The sequence below is a fragment of the Cottoperca gobio genome, chromosome 13, assembly GCF_900634415.1.
Source record: "Cottoperca gobio chromosome 13, fCotGob3.1, whole genome shotgun sequence".
NCBI lineage: Eukaryota > Metazoa > Chordata > Actinopteri > Perciformes > Bovichtidae > Cottoperca > Cottoperca gobio.
Window position 1 is genome coordinate 18,226,108 of NC_041367.1, and position 23,447 is coordinate 18,249,554.

A 23,447-nucleotide genomic window follows, 5' to 3' on the forward strand; every position below is an offset into this window, starting at 1 on the left:
GCACTGAAAGGTGCATTTGCATTTCATTAAGATTAATTTTGTGTCACTGTAGGAACAGCACCATCTTTTTAGTGTGTCCAATACCATGGCATATACCCTCCCCTGCATTACTGCTAGATGTTAAATGACAATCATTAAATACATCAAATGATATAATAGAGATAAAATATATGACAGAGGTTTTATTATTATTTCAATAAAGATATATTAAATGATTTGAAAAAATAATTAAAGTAAAAGAAAGAAAAACAATGTAAAGTGAAGTGCGTTCTGCTGCCAACAAACACCGTTTATTTGAAATCATTAATTCTATAATATGAATATGCAATATATGTAATAATATATTCTCAAATATATTCTAATATATTCAATCATTAGGAGAGACACTACACATGCATAGGGTACATTTCTTAACTAATGATATCAATATGAAACTTATCCAGTTGATAACTTACATTAAGACAACAATTTTATGTATGTATTTTATGTTTAAATATGCAAATGAGGCATTCTCCTATTTAATGAGCGCTAATCTGCATATATTTCTGCATTATTTTTTACAAGGTTTTTACAGAGGGACCTTTGCATATCTCTTTGTATCGCTGCATAAAACAGCCTTGAAAATATCAAGTTTCACAATATTATTATAATATTATATTCACAATAATACACTGATACTGTGATTCGAGCTACAGAAGTGGATACGTCTGTCTCAGAGGATGAACTAAAAGCTCATATTGAGAAAGCAGGCCATAAGAAATTGTGTAATGTAAAATTCCATACATTCCTTTTTTTAATGTTATTTTTAAATATAAAAAATAGATATAATGCTAACTTTTGGTGAATTTAGGAGAAATCTACAGACGCAAATAGACTGAGTGAAGTAAAATAAAAACATTAACGCGATTTTGGATTTATTCTTTCTACTAGTCTGAAAGAAGACACATTATAGATGTACTGTGCATGTATAGATATAGTGTCACAGTATCGCCTAAAACAGAATAGAACTGGTCCTTACAAAATGTCCTGTCATGTCATCTCAAAAGAAAGGATATGAGAAGGCATAGCTTGACACCAGGAGCTGCATGGACAATAATCGTTACATCACATTACCAGGCAACAAAAGAAACAGCCACAGAATCTGATCACTAGCCATTTCAGCCAATCTGTTTTACAGCGCATATTAAACTTGTTCATGCAGACAGACCGTCTGTCCAACCAGTCTCACAGTGACTATAAAACATTTGTCAAGATCAAAAGGTCAAAAGGGAGGGGCAATATTAATAATAGTCATTGTGCCATTGTCTCCACCAGGAGCAAATCTCTAACGTCTCATGTCATTAGAAAACTTTCCAAAACCTGCCGCACAAATTGGAGCCACTTTCCTAGATTCAGAGCATCGTTAGAAAAAAAAGAGATGATTGTCATCGTGTCCATTTCCACTGGATGATACTTGCCAAGAATAATTCAGTATGAGAATAACATGTGAATTCTGTTCCGGGGTAGTGGTTCAGTTTAAGGGGGCAGTGAGACACTGACTCCACTAAAGAGTGTACAGAAAGTGACACAGAAAGTACAGGTGCAGTGACATAACAAGCTCACCTCGAACAAGGAGTTCAGCCTCCGCAAATACAGTGTCGGCGCTGGTCTGGGCCCGACACCCATACTTCCCAGCATGCTTCAACAAAATGCTCCTAATCATTAGATCCACTGTCGACGACTGCTGCAATCCGGGAAGAAAATAATAAAATAAAGTTAGGTATTAAGCAAGTCTAAATGTGCTCGACACGGACAATTCCTTTACATCTTGTAGAGGCTCATGTGGCTTGAGAGTTTCCTGTTTAATTCAGGTGCTTGCTTGCTTGCTACATTCTTTAAGTACTCGTATTTTTTGAAATGAGAAACGCCTAAGGCAAGGCTTGGAATAATTCAAGGTCTACAGGCAGCTGTTTAGCACGAAACCTGATTAAAATTACAAACCGTGCTTCAGCCAAGAATCTGTTGTGTAAAGGATTGTCACTGCAAATACTTTCTCTCCAGAGCATGGGTAGTAGCAGAGGACACCCTAGGACAGATGTGATTTTAACATCCACTATAGGAATAGTGACACAAAGAGGACTCCCTACTCTCTGGTAAATTTGTTTTCAACTTCATTTTATGGTTTGTCCCCGATGGTTTTACTGTATTAGGGAGAGGGGAAATGTAAAATGTTTCTCTCTAAAGATATAAAACTAAACTTGAAATGTACTTTGTATGTTTGAAAATGATGCATCTAAAAAGGGATACATCTAAAAGGGTAAGCCCACTATGTTCAGTTTACCTCATAATGATTAATGTGTACAAGTGACATTTAGCATAATAATGATTGTTTCTGTGTTTCCTCGCTCATAATCTCCGTGTAATTAATATGGATAACCAGAGTGACCAGGGACCGACTAAAACATGGATGTCAGAAAGGGTCCAGAAAAATAAAAAAAAGGGTTAGAAGGGGAAAGTGAAATGCCAAGGTTAACAATGCAAGGGAGACAAAGGTTAAATGCCTTTTTTGTTTGGGTAGATTAAGTTTTTTGACCAGCTGGGAGAATCTATACGACATCTTCCTCAGAGGATCCTTGACCCTACATCCCTTGACCTATTCTATACGACTAAAGTCAAAGAGACAAACAGAAACAACGAAGACGATTCAGGAGCGGCCCGACTATTGTTAGTAGTGGTTGTGAATGGATTCACAAGCCATGATTTGATAAGATAGATACACTTATATCTTATGTCTACAAAAGTGATAATGCACATTAACAGGAATACCTTATTACCTTTCAAAGCTAGTACGAGTCGGTCTCTAATGCTGTTTTCATTTTCACAAATAGAATACAATTCCACAGGTACAATAGATTGGACTTTAATATACATAAGTATGCTACTGAAAACACAACTGCTGGTTACACTTAACAGGTAAACAATTAGACAGACGGACAGATATAATGGACGACAGACAGACAGGTAAATAGATAGGAGCATAACCAATATGATGAATTTATTCATGGTCTTACTTTTGCTCTTACTCTTGCTCTTACTGTTTGGATGTATTCAAAGTGGCCGCCATCCTGTTGAAAGTTGATTGGCCTCTGGTTGAAGAACCACTGGAAAGCCACATCCAGCGACGGGTCATGTGTCGCCTTGCAGCTCAGCACCACGCTCTCCCCCACGGTCACTTCCACTCTGCTCGGGCTAAGCTCCACACGCATGGCCTCTGGAAGCACAAAGCTGCTACACTGTCACCTCAGGCTAACCAAAAGCTATAGCATCAAGCAGCTGCGTTTGACTGTGACATCACTGCCAGGGCAGTCACGAGAAGCCAACCCTAACTTGGGCAAAAACATTCCCCGTAGTCGGATAAATATGCTGCTTGGCTCTGATCTGGAGTGTGTGAGGCACATCGATGAGACTGAGGCCTTTACGCTCTTAAAGTGTGTCTTTGTAATATGATTCTTGAATGTGCGAGCCTTTGGTTCACGGTTGAGCAAGCACAATAAATTTCCTGGCACCCGTGCAAAGGTGGTGGTGGTGGGGGGGGGCTGACATTGGGGACTGTTTATTGGTGGCTGACTTGTGCTAATTTGGCAGAAAATAAAGGCCCCCAGGGCATCACTTACCTTTTACCCACAATATGGCAGTCATCTCTGCCGAGCCCAACTGATTCTCTGCCCGGCACACATAGTTCCCCTCATCCGCTCGGCTGGAGTTAACAATTCTCAGAGTATTGTTCCGTAACAACATAATCCTGTGAGAAAGGAAACAAAAATCAATACTGGTATGAGAGACAAATTCACATACAAACAGTTGCTCGACTAGTTTAGGTACGAGGTTATACGTTTGTGCTTGTGTCGGGTTACACGAACAGCAATATTCACTCGGGATGAGATAAAACAAACTGCTCAGACATCCTTGAAATGATCATCCACTAGAGATTGCAGTGGAACACATAAAACAAAGTAGTGTTTACATCTAGCACATTATTATCACTGAATTGAAGGACAAAATAAAAAGCATTTGACAGTAAGTTGTTTGTTTTAGGAAGAAACACTGAGGGATGTGAAGTCAAGAACAGTGTTTGTATTTGTTGTGTAACCTTCAACGAGGGAGCATGAAAATAAACCCTTTCCAGTCTAAATCAATCAACTATTGGAATGTGTTAATGAATCGGATTTGTAGATACCGCTAAGTAGCCCTATCTTGAACATGATTAAAACACAGATGCTACTAAAGATACATATAAAGGTAATGGGGACACATGTTCAGTAAACAAACCTACACCCAGGTGGTGATGTCAAGAACAAAGAAACACAGTGTTCCTCTGACTTTCAATTTGGGTCAAATGATGCACTACATCTGAACTTGTGCCTTTGAAAGAGCACAATGGGCTGTGGTTTGAGCAATTACAGTATCATTTAAAATTCATTATAGGACAATTTCAGAACACAATTTGAGGAGAACAATACACCAGATGAAATAAAACAGATGTTATGATGATTTTATCCCTTTGCATCAGTATTTCCATACATCTAAATAAATGTGTTTCCACATTCATCACGCGCATCATGCTCATGAACCCACCTGACTAAGTCTTGCTGCATTCAATGAATCTAGAGCAAAAGCTGTCAAACCAAGAAGTGCATATCATGGAGCTTTCCTCCGGGGAATAACAAGTGTAATAGAGAGAGAAAAAACAACACCACACCTGCAATGATAAGTAGCCCCTTGTCCATCTGAAGAACACCGGCAATGTGGTATTAACATGTCGCTTTGACTTGTAAATAACAGCTGGAGAATTAAGTGCTTGACATCAGGTAGTATAGGATGTAGCAACGCTGGACTGAGCAGATGGCTTCAGAGCAGGAATCATATATAGTATTGTGAATGATGTTGCGTCACTACTATACTCAGTGTACTGGCAACTACCTTTTATTCAAAATGTAAATATGTCAGCATTGCCCACAGAGGTGGGGATGCATATTTACACAGTTTTTTTATTAGAATACCCATTTCATCCAAAGAACAATCAAAATGATGTGGGGGAGTCTATGTCTATCTTGACTTTTAATCTAAGTCATATTGTTTGGCATTTGCATTTACAGCACTGAGCTCTTTCATCATGGGCAAGGTGATTGAAATTGGCAAAGAGAAACTCACCAAGGCGTGGCAAAGACATGCCACACATAGACAATGAAGAAGCAATCTGCCGCCAGGCGACGTTTTTCAAATTAGGGAGGGAATTCACACCCGACAAGGACACAGAGGCAGAAAGGACAAGAAAGGGACTGTTGGGTTTACAGAATATGCAAATTACGCTTGACCTTAGGATATTTAAAGGAAACATCAGAAGATCACAGCAAACCTTAACAACATTTGAAACCTCGCTTCCGAGGTTTCTGTGGTGAAGCCAAATAGACAGCTACAGAACACTCATTATTATTTTTAAACATTTCACAATTTTTCGAAAAAAATGCCAAATCATGCAGTGTCTGACTGTTAAATAAAGAGTCTGTTAGTCTGCCACATACTTTCAAACTGATGGGATTAATACTTTCTGTTTAAGAGACAAAAGCCGCGAACATTAGCGGAAATCCATGTTAATTACAAACCTTCATTAAGTCAGCACAGCTGTCAATGCCAGATAAACGTGAAGCTGTTTCGATTGCTCCCCCGTTCTCCCAAGAACAGAACGTCTCTCCATCCATAAACTCTTTACTTTACTATAGGTAATGGCAGAAAATCTTTGCAGGAGTCACCCTGGCCAAGACCTGAAAACGTTGTTAATTTCACCTTTTTTAGATAGAAATCACCCTTTCACAAGGTTGATCTCCCGTTGAGCAGTGACCCCCGAGACATTGTGTTATCCAGTTCATTAACTCACTACACAGTAGTACCATTAGGTTGCATCAAACATCCTATTAGTGTAAAACTCCTATATTGAATTGAATTGTATAAAAGCACCGTGTATATAGCTTAAGAGGAATCTGTAAGAAAACTTACTGATTGTGGAAATTCTATGAGATTTTGAAGAACATGGACCACATACTGCTCGTACACACTGCCACTGAATGATAAATTACTCTGAGGGGAAGAAATTAAATGCTTTGCCAATTTCGTTCATGGACAATTGTCTACTCTCTTAAGACACGACTTTATCTGAAGTCAGATAAAAAGGAGCTCAAGGTGTAAAGGTGGACAGGTATGAATCTCCCCGCGGTGCACGCCAACAACTCTGAAAAATAGATTTGCCAGGGTTTGAAAAATACCTCAAAGGCATTTATCAGATCCAGACAAACCAGGGTCATTAATCACCATTTCAGGGCAACACACACACCAACTGATCCCCATCCATCAGTTTCACTGAAGTCAGCTCTTTTATAGAAAACAGCCACCCAAAATGAGCTCTGAGGACCATTTCTCTTTTAATGGAAAATGAAGTTGCGCCAAACTCTGAAATGACCAACTAATTCCTGAATACTCCTTTTTTCCATTCGAGGCATGGAGCTTTGTCGCTGGCGGTTTAAAGGAGCAGCACTGCGAGGATCTGATTATCAACTGGCTGCCCTTGCTGCGAAGCTGTCAAACAGACAGCTGCATCTTGGCTGATAAACAAAGGTCCTCTTCTTTCACTCAAAACGTGGGATGCTCAGCAGTGACTGATAATTTCAGTGGTGTCACTCAGTCTGATTGATGGACCCCCGCCCCGCTCAGCCCCCTCTAGGTACTACGGAGAGATGTTTCTCATAAAAGATGATGCATCAAACTGCAATGAATTCCAAATGCAATTGTACGGTCTAAATTGTCAGCATCCGGGAGAGGGGGGTGGGGTTGAGGATGCGTCTCCGGAGCTTTGCTAGTACCTAAGGTGTTTTATTCCAGAAGTGACACTTAATTTTGGTTACAGTAATGAAACTGTGATGTGTTACAACAAGACATGTATGCAATTCCTGAAGGTGCCTGAGCCGTAATGATAACACTTGAAGATATGCTGTGAAACTATGATGAAAAACAATATATTGAGTGAGACAACTTTTCATGACTTCATACATATTTAACTGGGCAATTAACTTTCTCTCATAATATTCTAATCTCTAAACTGTGCAGAAGGAAAAAATTGGATACTATTTATAACACAGAGCTCCAGTAAATCTACCACTGTCTGCAAAGCAAATATACACGACCTATCCCAACAGCAAAAATGAATTCTTATTAAAGGTCTACACTAGTTTCAGGGTCTCATTCCAGACGCTGAAACACGCCCTCCAACATATTACTATTTTGGATGCACAGGAAAGAGCTCAAGGCAGATCATTGCTTTAGTGATATTTCTTGGCATACAAGAACCACCTCTCATACACCACCTCTGTAATATCTCTGGTTATCTTAGGCCACAGCAGACAATGTTGCAAATCAATGACCAAGACAGCTTTATGGCACCAATGTGATGAAGAACGTCATTATATTAATATTATTATATTCATTATCACTGGTTTAGCCCAAAATTGGCATTTCCATGTGGAATTGTTTATCCATAAATTTGTATTTCATCTGAGAAAAAATAATATATATATACAGTATATGACCATATGTAATCTTTTAAAATGAACTTGAGGATGTCTTGTTATTAGCATGTTCTTCTGAAAAATTAGAATCCACTTGAGGTTGGGCTTTGCTAAGTATGTGGTTTTCTGCACGTTCCAACAAGTTAAATTTAAGACTTTTAAGGACCTTTTTAAGACCACATAGAAGGAAATGTAATACCTGTTTGTATGTTGTATGTTGCGCTCAGAAGTATGAAGAAATATTAGTAGCCTATGAATGAAAATAAGTCCTAAAATGACTCTAAGTACATGAATATATTGACATGTTTAAGCAATACAATATTAATATTTAAGTCTAAATCTGGCTAAATATAACATTTTAATCTCAAGAAGCAAGACAGTCACCATGGAGATAGTGCTTCATAGATGTGCTGGAGTGAATTCTGAACATTTATTTACATTGTTGCTCCGTTCTCCTGCCATCTTGATCATTTGTCTCGAACACAACATTAGAACATTATAGTAATATATAGGAGGACCTATACAATTGTATTCAAGAAAAGTTTTAGAGCTTTTTAGGCCTAAATTTCAGACAATTGAGTTTAGGACTTCTTAAAGACACATAGAACCTTGTGGATCCATGTCAGCCTTGTTGCTCTTACAAGCTGCGGGTAAACGGATACTTCTCTTACGCAGATCAATAACTCAATGAATTTTTTAAACACACAGACACACACATACGCACACACAGACACACACACACACACACACACACAAACACGCTACTTCTATTAAAGAGTGAAGCGATGCTGTACCTTCTGCTTTGCTGTATCCTTCGGTCTCCTCTCCTCCATGTTATCCTGGGTTTGGGCGATGCTCTGGGTTTGCATTCTAGTGAAACATCTTTTCCAAGCGTGGCAATGACCCGTATGGGATTGTGGACAAAGACAGGAGCCGACGCTGTAAAAGACAGACACACAACTTTTTAACATTTAAAAAGACAAACAGAACATATTGTAGTCCTATCATGGTGTGTGAATTGTTATTTACAAAGGTTGGCTATTGTCAAAACAAGCATGTTAAATTCCTTTTTGAAATCAGTTAAGATATGGAAATACACATTATGTTCAGTTTTTTATTTGTAAGACACAATCATTGATTTATCTTTAGATCAAACACTGAATGAATATGAACATATTTGTCACAAACTAAAACAACGCTGCTTTGTTTAAAACGGTGAGAAGCTGTTTCAGCACGGTGCTTTCCTTCAGCTGAGTGTACTGTATGTTGCTCTGTAACATCAGAACACAACTTGACTTGACTGTGAGTTTGTCTTTCTGCCTCCTAGTGGTAAAACAAACACACTTTCCAAACGTAGTTTTAATTAATTGCGTGGTTGCTAAAATGTAATACATTTGTGAACTTGATACTGGTAACACCTTTTCAACTGTGGCATTTCAAAGTAATTATTAAAAAAATGCCAGAGGCTTTAGAGTGACACATCACGACTCATAACGCTGTTTGATCAAAATGCTAGTTTGTTTCAAAGTAAAAACCACATTTTTCACGCAAATTATTACAAAGCATGGTTTTGTACACACATTGGCTAAATGTGCTTTCATATACTGTGTAATGCGGCATACTTTGTCTTAATTCTGTGATAATTCAACACCCACTACAATTCTATTGTGCGGCCTAATCACTAAATAGCTGTCATCATGTTAATGATGGTTGGATGATTTGTACTGCTTTATGTTTTTAACCCATATTTAACCAGGCTGCCTGAGTGAATAATAAACACATTTTTATTTTTACAATCATGGCTTGCTCGAGAGAATAAATTAGGCACTAATGTTCTAAATAAGGCTTTAAGCACTTAAGTTGATGTGGTACTGGTATATAGCTGTATTACACATCAAGGCCATCCACAGGCTGCGAGGCTTTGTCAACTGTGATTATTCAAATCCTGAATAACGCTTTATAGGTGACATTATATGCAATGACAATTCAATCCCATGTGTAGCTACAGGCTGACCCCTCTCCCTGAAACATTTGTGTCTTTGAGGCTGAGTAGTTGCCTGAGTGGCAGAGGTCCCTCTAGACACGGAAAGCAGTGGAAAACAGAGCAGTTGCTGTGTGTATTTGTTTTAATCAAAATAAGAGCAGGCCTGCAGCTGGTGGCAGCAGTGCCCTTATTGCTTCACCCGCCACCCTCCCAGAAGAGCTGGATCTGGGACAAGATCACAGGCATGAGGGCAGCCACTGCCCCCGCGTAGCCTCCAGTGATCGCTCATCTGCAGGCTGGTATTAGCCATGTAATCTGTCCTGATAGTGTTTGCTTGTGGACATCTCCGCAGAGCACAGGTCACTTGGAAGACATGCCTGTGGGGCATAGTTATGAAAACATTCATCACCAGCTTCCAAATACCATCATTGTGACAGTGACTCTCAGGAAGGCAAAAGCACTTCTTCGTCAGGTCACATAAAGCGTATTAAAAATCTAGAACTTCTCACTCTTGCGGACATCACTGCAAACACTAACAAAGTGTTTTTCCATGAAGATTTTAAGATGATGGTTTCGGGACAAACTTTTTTATGGATTTTCCACACACAAAACAAACTGTCCAATTGCAATAAGATTTTCAAAATGCCAAAGATTCCTCGTCAAAAAAGGGCACGCCACACATACACTAAATCAAACTGTCCCTCTGGGAAATATGAAAGGGGAATGGGTGTCACCAGATGCATCCCAGTATAGAAGATGACAAGGACAAAATAGTGCATCAACACAGAGCGTTGGGCGGCCATTCTGTAGACGGTTATGTTTTTAGCTTGGAGCCTTACATGCAAGTCTAAAGAGCACAGTTTCCTTGTCCTTACATTTTCAAGTTCATGTCACTCCGGTTTTGCAATTTACGAAAAAGGATACAAAATACATTTTGAATGATTGATAATTGTACAAATAAATCAAAATAGCACTAGTTAATAAATACCTGATGAAAGTCATGCTGAAAGAAAAGGTTTTTTGTTCTTAAGTAATGAAGATTGTGACGTAGGCTGAGCTTTGATGACAAACGATAGAGCGGAGATAAGACCCTAATGGAGTCATTAAACTCTCTCAAAGAAACCATTGATGTCTCTCCTCTAGTGTTTGCTCCCATTAGTATAAATCTATATCTACAAGTCATTGCTTTTTGTTTTGTTTTTTTTCGTTCTCCTAAGATATAACGAAGAACTGTTCCAGACTCTCCTCGACTTGATGCGTGCCAACACCTCATTGAATATAACCATAAGGGTCCTTCTTTTATTCATGCCGTCCCCTGTCTGGGTTAAATCAGGGACCATTGATTGGTAATCAGCACATCTCACAGTTCAGCGTTCCCCACTTGCATTTCAATCTCCCTTTACCTATCATTCGGCAGCTTATTCAGATGCCAATACTCACTCTGTCATTCTAATCATTGCAGGGTATCAAGAAGTACGCTTGGTCGAAAGGAACAGCCGCCTCATAAAAATGACTCATAAGTGTATTTCAATGCTGTGTTTTTGTCAAATTTATATAATAAACAAAATATGTAATTACCTAAAATCTTGAGTTCAGCATTAGAGTAAATGGCCCCATATTTATTTCCAGCAACACACTGGTACATTCCCGAGTCCGTCTGCTGCACTTTGTGAATGGTCAGTTCTCCATTCACTATTTCAACACGACCCTGTAACAAGAAAACAGCATTAAAGAACATCACATCTAAAAATAGATGCATGATTATGCTAGTGGACACAAGTAGTTTCCTAGGATTAGATGTTTCGTGATACAATCGACAAAAAGGAGAAGGTACTGTGTTTAAAAGGTAGGTACCTGGGATGTCAAGGGCAAACCATTACGCAGCCAGTGATAGGTGGGCCGGGGCCTCCCCATGGCCTTGCACTCCCATTGGAGCTTCTCTCCACTATCCATCTGGGTACCATTAATCATTCTGACCCACTGAGGGAGGGCTTGAAGAAAGAAAAAAAGAAGAAGATTTAGAATAAGTAATATATCCTTGAAACACACACAAGGCACAAGTATGGCCACCTGGACTTGGAGGAGAAAAACAGTCATGCAGCAATACACTGTCAACAACACACAATGTATTTAAGACAGTGGATGTCGTCATGGGCGGATAGTGAGACGATGGGCCCCTGAAGCAGGACATGCAAAAGGCTCTACCAGCTCTCCTACATAGGAGCAAGACACACAGACTTTAGAGTTGCTTATTCCTTTTTCAGTGTTGTTTTGTGTCTTTGTAGTCGTTATGCATCTCTCTGTGGTTTTGTGTCTCTTTGCGGTCATTTTGCGTCTTTGTGTAGTTGTTTTGTTTTTCTTTGTAGTTGTTTTATGTCTCTCTGTAGTTTTACAGTACAGTTCATTTAGCTGACACTTTTGTCCAAAGCGACTTACAATAAGTGCAAACAATCATGAGGATACAACTCTGAACAGCAAGAATCAGCTTCAAATAGGTTCAATCATTTAAGTGCAGAACAATATCTTCAAATAAGCCAAACCAATGTAAGTGCAACATACGAAGAACATCATTTTTTTCCTGTCATTTGTGCAGTCGAAACAGGTGAGTTTTCAGTCTGCGACGGAAGATGTGAAGACTGTCTGCTGACCTCACATCAATGGGGAGGTCGTTCCACCATTTTGGAGCCAGGATAGCAAACAGGCGGGTTTTGTTTGAGGGGAATCTGAGTCCCACTCGCAGTGAGGGAGTAACGAGCCGATTGGCCGAAGTGAACGAGCTGGGGTGTATGGTTTGACCTTGGCCTGGATGTAGGAAGGGGCTGATCCATTCACAGCACGGTAGGCCAGCACCAGAGTCTTGAAGTAGATTCGGGCCGCCTCTGGTAACTCGTTTTATGTCACTTTGTAGTTATTTTTGTCTGTGATTGTGTTGCCCCTTTTTGTAGTTGTTTTGTGTCTCTTTGTTGTCATTGTGTGGCCCTTTTCATAGTCGTTGTGAGTCTTTTTACATGACTTTGTAGTTGTTTTGTTCTGTTTGTAGACGTTTTATGTTTCTTTTCTTTGTTTCATGTTATGTCTCTCCCTGGTCGGTTCGTGTCCCTTTAAGTGTCATTTGGCAGGTGAAGGCCAAGGGGGCCCCTGGTATGCCCCGGTATGCCCCCTCAGTAATCCGTCCATGGATGTAGAAATGTACTTTATGATCCCTTAATGCTACAGTCCCTAAAGAAGCAACATATAGTTAAGGACATACTTTGTTTCTTAGTGTGTTTAAACCTTTTGTTTATGCTTCTCTTTTGTGCGCTGCCTTTTTATATTGCCCTCTGTTTTTGTTGTTTTCTTTTTCAGTCTTATGTTTGTCACTTACCATAAAAATCTTTGAATCCACCCTGGGCTCACTGTCTTTTATTTCTTCTGTAATTTAGCACTGCACTTAACAAAGATGACTTATAAATCACACAATGTATCCACGACATCTCCTTTTTCCTGTCCTCTGCTCTGCTCTTGAAGAGAAATGCCCACCTATTGTAATAAGGTGCTGTCTCGCAGTCAGACATCAAATACAGTTGGGGAAAGGTTTAAAGTGGTGTAGAGCACTTAACATCCAGGGCTTTCATTAAGTATACTTTATACAGTAGTAAAACCACCAAGCATCACCTACAAGACAAATACATATGGGGAGGATTTCAATTCAATAAGTTTGATTTTAATTATTAATATTCTTTTGAATATTAACAGAAAATGCAGTGGATATGTTCAATACTTGGGAGTTGCATTGCTCTCATTGTCATTTAAATCCTCAATGTTCTGTACCCTCAATGTTCATATAGTAGTAATAGTCATACATTTAAATAGTCGGTCTGGTTGTTTTTCACTTCCTGTTTCAAAAACTAACGCAACGTAACAAACTGTACAACATATCTGACTATATGATCATTAATGAGGAACTTTCTTGGTTTTTCATTTTTAATTTCAGTCAATGTAAATGTTGTTTTTAATGGTTTTTAATGGTTTCACTTTCCCCCCTGTGTACTCTGTTTACATGCGTACAGTTGTCTTTATACTTTATTTTGCTGTTTTGTTGTGATCTGTTTTTGTCATAGAAACAGGAACATTTCTTCCAGTGACACATTTTTATTGGTGATGCCTGCAGTGAGGAGGCGCAGGCTGGTGACGTCACAGTAAAGCCACGTTCTTGTGTTAAGTTGTGAAATAAATGGAGGTGTTTTCCCTGGAGCTCCAAGAGTACAAGTCTCAAGAGTTTTTATATATATCTAAGAGATTATTCAAAGCCAGAACCCCGCTACACTCGTGACTAAAGGAGATCCACATAAATACATAAATATAAAGAATAAATTGTCTCCAAGTGTGGATCACATATTTTTTGTATCATGGTCCTGGAGGCAGATGTTCTCTTCTTCCTCTGCATGGCTGATCCATGCCATAGACAAACTAAGCAACTGCCTTTCCTAAGGAAGCCTTAACCTTTTAATAATTTTCTTCTCTTTCTCTCCACTTCACATTCTGCAAAGAATCTGTCACAACTCAAGTTCTGAGCACTGTACTGTAAAGGCTGCATGTACTTTCTTTTCATCGTGTAGTGTCGGTCCATCTACTGGGTCTTATGCTGCATAGGGATGTGTATTTTTCCATTCCGGTACATTTATAAGATTATACAATTGACAAGGACCTTTTACTGGGGCTGGATCATTGTGCCAGTCTTGTGTAGATGAAGAACTATTAATAACTAACCCTATCCTTTTTTTTCTCTTTTATTTTAATCTCCTTTAAATTTTAAATTTTGTTCTAATATGTTTTAAGGCTGAAATGAGACGTTTATAAATGAACATGATGACATCAATTGTTGTATGTTGTAATACTGAGCAGTTTAATAATAATGATTTCAATGTAAAATATGTATACAATGGTAAAACAACACATGCAACTAGCACTGAACAACCCATTTGTGTAGACTAAGATACATAGTTATTTATAATGACATGGTATTATTATAAGGTCAACGTGAGGCACAAACCAGTAGACGTGTAAAGCTTTACATGCACAGAGCCCAGAACGAATATCGGCTGTAACGCTCTACTGACGGGATTTATTTTCGATCGCACAGTGCTTGTTTTCTTTTAACTATAACTATTACAAAAATAATTGGATCTCTATATATTGTACCTCATATTCAGTATTACACACCTTTCCAGACCCAATGATTCATTGTGATGTATTTCTTGTACAGTGTGAAACCCCACCATTGAGCTTCTCCTCCTACGGTAACATGCCGGGCACGTTCTTTGCTACTCTTTGCATATGGCGCCTTTGGTAGTATATGTTTTTGTGTGTGGTTTGATGGAATGATTATGGTCAAGGTCTCCCTGACAATGCAAGTTCAAACTCCCAGCCGACCTGTGTAAATTACATTTAGTGTAAGGCTGCTACAAATTAGCTCCCTATTCTCCTTGTGATGTCAACAGAATGGAGGTTGCCAAGAAGTGCAGGGCCTTGGATGCGTGTCCTTCCAAGGATAAGGCAGTCCATTATCTTGGTCCTGTGCACACGGCTCAGACACATGGAGGACATGCACCCGAATAGATAAGTCTACGATAATACACAAAGGTAGCACGCTGACTGGAATGTAAGAAAACTAAAACTGTTCTGCGAGGTCTGTCCTGAAACTAAAATCTAAAACCTATATAATACGCAATCATGTTTTAGCTTAGCTTTGGTACAATAAGTGCATACCTGCATTAGACTTAAGATGAGAGCATTACAATATGAGTATAGATCAATCACGAAGGTTTGGTCCTAATTACTGGTATTCCCAGAATGGATGATTCTTCCAGTCTGAGAAACATGTGTGCTCAGGACATTCATAGAAAACAGTGTCCAAAAGTATGAAAAAGTATTTGAAAGAAAGACAGAACAACCAAACAGTCTTGGAAAACAAGTCACAGAGAAGTCGTCCGGAACACTTTGGCACAGAAACCGACCTACACTCACAGAAACAGCTCATTTGTTGAGGTGATGAACTCTTGTTCATGGATTATCTGCCATGGATGTATAATAAGTACTTAGACCGTTCAGTAAATGCACACAGCCTTGAATTTGAAAATATTGTAAGTCGGAATAAAAATGATATTATGAAAAACACTGAAACTGAGATAGATGTGAAATAGGTTACGGAAACAGTTGAGTTGTTGATTTCGACTACTATGTTCCCAACAATATTCTCGGAATACGACGCATCAACACTTTAATAAATGTTTGATGGCTGAACAAAAGTAGCATATGAACAGAGAAGAGGAGCATGCTCAGACTCACTGTACACCTGGAGGTGTCCTTTGAAAGCTGTGCCTCCTCTTGGATTCTCAGCTTTGCATTCGTAGGTTCCCGAGTCATCGAGTTGAATGTTGGGAATTTCCAGCACGGCCTGGGACTTCCGCAGTCTTGCTTTTTTGGGGATGTTGCCATTTATCTTTCTCCATGTGATCGTTGGCACTGGACTGTGAGGAGAGAAGAGTGGGACTATTTTGCTTAGGATGTGAGCTGCAATAATCTTAATAATAATCTTTAAAATAAGAACATAATCACTAAGGAAGATACATAATATATATGACAATATGACAATGACCTTGTAATAAATATTAAGTTGTACAGTTTTAAAAAGATAACCTCTGTAGATTCTCTCTAGTGTGCTTCTGATTTGTTTTTAAAGAAACACAAAAGATTACTTAATTCTGAGTCTGCCTGCGTGAACTGTTAAAGGTTGAACTCACGCTTAATGTCTACTTTAATGTAGTTAGAAGACATCCCTGTGAGCTTTTGGAAATTGTTGTTGTTATTGTCATTTTCTTTTCTTCACTACATAATTCATTGAAAACGGCATCACCTTACATAACAAAATCAGCTTCTACAACGATGAAAATAATTGTTAATTGTTGCCCAACAAGAGTGATTTTAAAATAATAACATCTACAACGTAAAGCACATCAGCTATTACCCACAGTCATTCATTTGTAATGGCGTGTTGACACGAAATGATGAGTGTTTAAGTGTGAATCGCTAACCTTTTGACCCCTTGTGCTTTATTTACTGTACCAAATGACCCACACATTAGAGCCCCGGGGTTTCAGAGGGACAGGGACAGGATTCAAATCAGGCTATAAATAGCCAACAAGGTTTTTATGATTAGTGCTCAAGCAATGTCATCAATCCCTGCTTATTCATGGATTGCCCTATAGATCTGTATGATAGATGACTTGCACACGCGGAGAGAGAATGTCTGACTATGCGCTCAGTATCGGTGGTGCTCTTGTACGACAACTAGATTTGACAGGTGTCTGAAAGATGGAAATGTGACACCATACAAACCTCCAGTGAACCCATCAATCATTTAGTCAGGATGAAAATGTTACATCCCTGAGCTTTTTTATCTGCTCTAAATTCACAAGGACATTGAAGCACTCGTGGTTGCAATGCACTGAAGTAAGGATTCATGGCGTGTTTTGTATTAAACAAAGCTTTTCTTCACAAATACTTTCTTTCACTTTAGGCAGCACTTTTTTTTGTAGACTATTTGGTTTCCTTTTCCTTTACTTTGTATTTTTGAATAGCAAACTCATTATCTTACTGCATTCATTTCCTACTGCATAGTTTCCTCACATCACAGAGACTGTGAAGCAACATACTGAGTAATAGTCAGAAGTTTCAAACGGACTTCTTCAGTTATTGGAGCCTCACATTTCTGCACAAGTTTGAATACTAAAAGATGTCTTAGTTTGAAAAGTATAGCACGGTGGTTACTTAACACATTGTAAACTTCATGCTGCATTCATATATCTTAGGGCTGCCCCCTCTTAGTCGATTAATTGGTCTATTGGGATTTAGTTTTATTAGTCATTTGTTTTTATGCTTTTTTAATGGTGAATGACTTATTTCACAAGAACATTATGTGCACATCTCTGGTTACCACAATATTTAAAGTGATGCCTTTGCATGATTCTTTGAGGAGAAACTCAAATCTGTATTTTAAATTAACTAATCTAATAGTCGACAAAATGGCACTGAGTGTTAGTCCACTAAGAATTTCTTTATTCGAACGCAGCCCTGATAAATAGTCACAATATTGTCACTTGAATTGATAGTTATGGGACATGCATTCCAGTCATACATCAATATAATCAAATAATGTAGAGAAATAAGTTGCTGTCATCACTAGTCAAATCAAATCCATTTATATGGCCCAATATCACAAATTACAAATTTGCCTCAGGGGGCTTTACAATGTGTTCAGCATACAAACTAGTATCTCCCCATCTGCAGTACAGACAGCTATACATTTGAATAGTGTGGGGAATCAACATCAAATATGGTCCCATACAGAATGCTTACTATGTGCAACATCTGGGGCCTGAGGTGAAATCAAATATGTTTTTTTTTTTTAATGTAGGTCCATTTGTTAGTACTTGGCATTTTCATTCCAATGCCCCTGTGGGGTGTAACATAACAACATAAACAAATTTGAACAATAGACAAAAAAGATTGAATGAGTACTCATGAATATGGCATACAGTTGCTATGAAGCCCTTCCTTATGTTATTGATGGAGAGTTTTGCGAGAGACCTTTGCTCCAAATAAACTCTGGACAGAGAACAGAGCAAATCTATAGAAACCTTGAGGGGCTGGAACATGAGGGTGAGTCTTCCTGAGTCCGTGGTAGGATTTCTCTTTGGAGGCTGAATAATGAGCACCAGGCCTGTACGTGTCCACAGGACTGGGGGGGGCGGGCAGGAGGGAATTGGCTCGCTCAGTTTAGAAAAGAGAAACTCTGCCTGTCAGTGTCTCCTGTATGAAACTGTTGGCATTAACTCCGCAACACTGAAGCTGAGGTCAATCCTATCCAAAGTGTACAAACGGAGTATTGCGTACCTTTACAACCGCGAATGTGCCACACACTGGAGTTTACGTAAGGTGATGCCATTTTCAATTCACGAATGTGCCCGTAGGCAAGCTCTGTAGATTATATCTTAAACAGCATTCCACGTAATTGCTGCGCCCTCATCTGGACATGTTCTATTAAAAAGGTTGAAAATGAAATCTAATAGCAAAACTTAGTGGTTTGCTTCAGATCATTAAGATCTGGGTATTATTCCACCATTGAGCTCATTTGCTAAGCTCTCAATATTTTGGTTCCTCTAGAAAATTCTACACTATTTTTATTTGGGAGAATCTACATGAAACATGAAGCCACTTTTACTTGTATGATCTTTTGAAAAACATTAAAGCGGACCACGAGTATAAAATGTGTTGTCATTAAGAGGCACTTTCCGTTGCTGCTGACAATGTGGACTTTGTGGTCCTGTATAGTTCAATGAGGAATGTAACTGCAAGGGTTTCAAGAGTCTGAGTCCCTCACTGAAACTAAAAGTATATCCACTACTCTAAGGCAATTTGGATGAAAGCACCCACCACATATTGTATTTTAAGTGGAAATGAGTGGGAGAATGTGTAACACATCAAATGTGAACGGCCTTTTGAACTACGTACTCCAATATCCCTTGAAATGAATGCATCTAACAGCACAGCACTTTACGGAGTTTCGTGTAACTCAGACTGTGAAGCCACAGTTTTGAATTTAATTTGTGTTGTTTGAAAAACTACAGCTGGCAATAAACAAGCAGAAGCAACATGCATAAGAGAACGGCACATTATTTCAATTAACAAGCTAACAAACACATAAAAGATGTGATAAGTCTTTGGGGAAAGTGCTGCTTGTACTTTGTGATATTTATCTTTTATGTATATGAAGTAATTGACACATCAGCAGCATAGTGCTGCTACACAATTATAGTAAACAATGGTTATCATTATAGAGAACCCACTTCACAAACACACAGGATCCTGATTAATATGAGTCTCGCAGACGTTACTATATATTAGAACATTATATGGTAGCAATACTATTGGACTATTTGTTATTGTTCTCATTCATATTGTCCCATTGTTCTCTGTGCCCTTGACCGTGGCCTACAAAGTAATGTCACAGGTAAATATCACAGCAGACAATCATATCAAGGAGCTTCGGCATTCACACACACAGAGCTTCCCTGCCCTGTCGTATCTAGTGGTGCCATCATAAATATTGAACAGCAGGAGAACAAAACCCATTTAAACTTCATTTTCAGTGCTATATAAAGACTGGATTTTCTTAATAGGGTGCATTGATAAATCATTCATCTCTATGTAAAGGGGTAAGTCACTGGTATCACCGTCTGACTGAAAGCCATCACGAAGAAATGACTGAGGGTAGCACAGAGCGACGACTCGCGCTGTTTGACTGTTCTAGCATCCAGAAAACGCCTGCTTAGTTTAATAGGAAAAACTAAAGGGTGTGAGATCATAATGCAGTGTCTATATATTTAGTAAAGGACTTACCATAATGTGGATAATTAATTGAAATCAAGGAAAAGAATTATGAGGTCCTTAGTCATCTGTAGATTAGAGACTGTTTGCACTTAAGATAGGAGTCAGAGATGAATAATTAATGCTGTATAATAATTATACACAAAATGGGATGTACAAGATTATGTTGTACAAAGAAACTGATTTCTTGTAATGTCAAACACTACTTCAACCTTGCTTTGGAGAAGAACACATTTGAAATTTCTTTTATTTTTTAAAAATCTACATTTTGATTTAAAAGGTGAAGGTTTGTTTCTACCATGGAGCCTGCGATGCTAACTTTAGTAACAGTGGTAAGAGGCTTGGAATGACGTCTCAGTGGACTAAAGTGTGCTTTCCCTCCTGGCAACACAACTATAACCAATTTCATATTTTCCAAAGACGTAACCTTGGCTTTCTCCTTTCATGAAAGACCCTGAAAGCACCCAAGAAACACAGATACATTTGGGCTCTCAATTATGAGAACACTTGGGTCCCTAGGGCTGAATTCCCTATTCAGTCGCACCCCCCCCCCCCCCATGCACTAACATGCCATCTAACAGCCAAGCTACGATGCTGCACTTGTCTACATTCACTTAACATCCCGCCTGAAGACAAGCTATGTCTGGTTCCCTTTCAGGTAATGGAATAATGGAATTTAAAAAAGAGAGCGCGCTCACTGATCTAAAGCATCTCTCGGCAACAGAGCAGTGATAGGTTGTGGTTTACTGTTCCTGGTGATTAATACGATGCTGCTGTAAAAAACAACTATCTATATTTGTGCAATGTATCCTTGTTTACTTACTTTCCCAGAGCAAAGCACTCCAGTCTGACAGTGAGTCCTTTGGCAGCCAGAACAGATGTAGGGAAATGCACTTCAATTTTGGGCTCATATTCACCCATGACACCTGCAAAAGGTTAGGAGAGAGGAATTGCAGACATTAGAACCAAACAGATTGAAACGGCTAGTTATCCCCCCCCCACCCCACCCAGACAATCATCTTTGTCCTTTCTTGCCGGGTGCTACTCAGAGCCTAAAGCACAGTGATTTCAAAATAATATAGAGGCTCACTTTCTATTTCCTCGGTACCTGTTTTATGAGAATGTAAGCAACTACTGAAGGAAAAAATGCAACAAAAGCAGCAAATCAAAATTTCCTTGAGGATTCCTGATATATTGAATCAAGCAGTGTGGGACTGCACATTATGCACACCATCTGGCATATCTTTCATCTACCCACCTTAAGTTTATACACCGTCTATTAATAGGATTAATGATGCTGGTTTACATCAAATACAGAGCAACTGACTAAATATATTATATCAGTATCCCATTGGAATAAAGCATATACAGGACATTTTCAAAAGGATTTCAGTAGAGATGGACCATATGGCCAAAATCTATTGTCTTGATAAAGTTCATATTAAAATCTCGATCACGATATATATCACGATATATATTGTTTGCTGGCAATTAAATACTTGACAGTGGAACCGTACAGATTCTATTGTTAATAGCATTTGAACTGAGTGGTAACAAAAAGTAAACATAAAATGACATTCCCTCAAAATATTTCACATCAGATTTTCTGAGACATTTGAGTTGGTATGTGCTCGTTATTAACACATTTAGACGAAGATATTTCGTCTCACGACGCCTCTGTATAATCCTTCCATCGGGATACGATTCCTTTAAAACACAATTAATTATTATTCATTTTTTCCAGCCTCAATTTTTAAGTAGTCAAAGTCAGTTGGAACATGCAGTCGTGTCAGCCCAATTCTGCGTCTATAGGAAATAGCAGAAAAACTCACGAGCCATGACATCACACAAACAAACCGTTAGGATGATGCACTAACAAATGTTCTCCAGTGACAACAAGGAAAAGTAAAGTATTAGAAAGTCCGTCCACATTTCCCAAACACATTGTGAAAGACACATGTGATAACGTGTTATCAGTGTTGCTAAGTGCCACTATAACTAACACCTCTACTCTAAGTCATAGCCAGAGGACACGTTTTCTTTCTTTATTCATCTGTGTGCTGAGGCGGCTATTTATATCCATTTACCAGAACGATATGTCAGATGCCATTAAGCATATTTGGTGTAACAAAGGAAAACACCTTCATCTGGGAGGTAATTACTACTATCGGTCTTATTAAATGTGAGTTTGCGGTATGAATATTACATGAGCGTCTTACTCTTTACAAAAACATTTTAAATATACACAAAAGCATCGCATGTGAGGAGCACTGATGGACACACTGCTAACCCCAGAACCTGACTTTAGCACCAAACATATCAGAGCATAGGCAGTGCCCGACAAGTGCACTGTAACGCACATGATCAGTAGGACAGATGACCGGCATGACATTTGAGAAACCATAATTACACCTCCTACATGTGCCTGACACCTTTTATGTGATAAAATGAAGGCAGCAAAGAGGGAGTGGGATTATTGAATTGTGGCTTACTATGTATGGAAAAGGAGTTTTATGATATTTGTTCCAAAGAACTTTTCAATTTCAATCTCATTCTCAACATTTATAGCTCCAAAGCAGCCCTTCATTTATAATGAATTTGCAATATTTCACTGGCTCATGCTATAGTATATTCAATATTATATTTAGTCTCAGTGGCAGGACCTGATAGAATTGAAAATAAAAAATGTCTTGCTTGCTGTGCGAACACATTAACAGCCCTCATCTGTAGTAAAGCTTTATATTTTATGTTCCAGTATCTTTTATTAATCACATGAACATTACATTTTTCTGCTTTGTTGTTCTGCAACCCAATGAAATCAAAGTAAAATGCCTATCCTGCAATTTAGTGGCAGTGCAAGTTTATAGAATTGGAAAAGTACTTTTTTTTTATTAGCTCTCTGTAATAAACAAGCGTTTTTGTTTGACGCAGGATAACCTTTGAAACTTGGATTAAGAAAATAGAACAAATAATACCCAACTTAAAAAAAAAAAAAACGATTTAGTCCGTTTGTATAATTTTACAAATTTACCAATTTACCTTAAAATAACAGTCACTTGTAAATGTGTCTCTGTCAGTCCAAGGGGGGCAACAGAACTGGAGTTAGTCATATTTAGTGGCGTAGTCTTGTGTTGATACACTAGTTTGATGTTTGGCTGTGTTAGCAAAGTTGTTGACTCGCTTTTGATCCATCATAAAAAAGTGAATCATACCCAGTAACCTAATGAGGGTCAACCTAAAATGAACCTAAAAGTGCAACCTGTATTTCTGTTTTATTTTATCTGAGCTTATTTCTATTTCTATTATTTCCACACGCACTTATACGTATGTGTAAGTGCTCGTCCTCATGTCCTCGTGAATCACCCGTTTGCTTTTCAAAGTGCTTTATAAATTAAATACGTAACAAAGGCACTTTGGAAAAGCAGTAAACAAGTGAATTG

General features: G+C 38.5%; 1 protein-coding gene across 2 annotated transcripts in view; it reads right to left on the bottom strand.

Moving 5' to 3' along the window:
* The window catches only part of cntn5 (contactin 5), a 111,342-nt gene that overhangs the window by 15,492 nt on the left and 72,403 nt on the right, over nt 1-23,447 (bottom strand). The window contains exons 8-15 of one of the 2 annotated variants that reach the window (XM_029447059.1): nt 20,831-20,933; nt 15,907-16,088; nt 11,434-11,570; nt 11,158-11,287; nt 8,390-8,534; nt 3,654-3,781; nt 3,075-3,250; nt 1,603-1,723 (exon numbers count right to left, since the gene is read on the bottom strand). In XM_029447059.1, the coding sequence (XP_029302919.1) occupies nt 1,603-1,723; nt 3,075-3,250; nt 3,654-3,781; nt 8,390-8,534; nt 11,158-11,287; nt 11,434-11,570; nt 15,907-16,088; nt 20,831-20,933 (1,122 nt within the window). Of the gene's footprint in view, nt 1-1,602; nt 1,724-3,062; nt 3,251-3,653; nt 3,782-8,389; nt 8,535-11,157; nt 11,288-11,433; nt 11,571-15,906; nt 16,089-20,830; nt 20,934-23,447 lie in introns of both variants that reach the window. The other variant, XM_029447058.1, reaches the window with a different exon arrangement.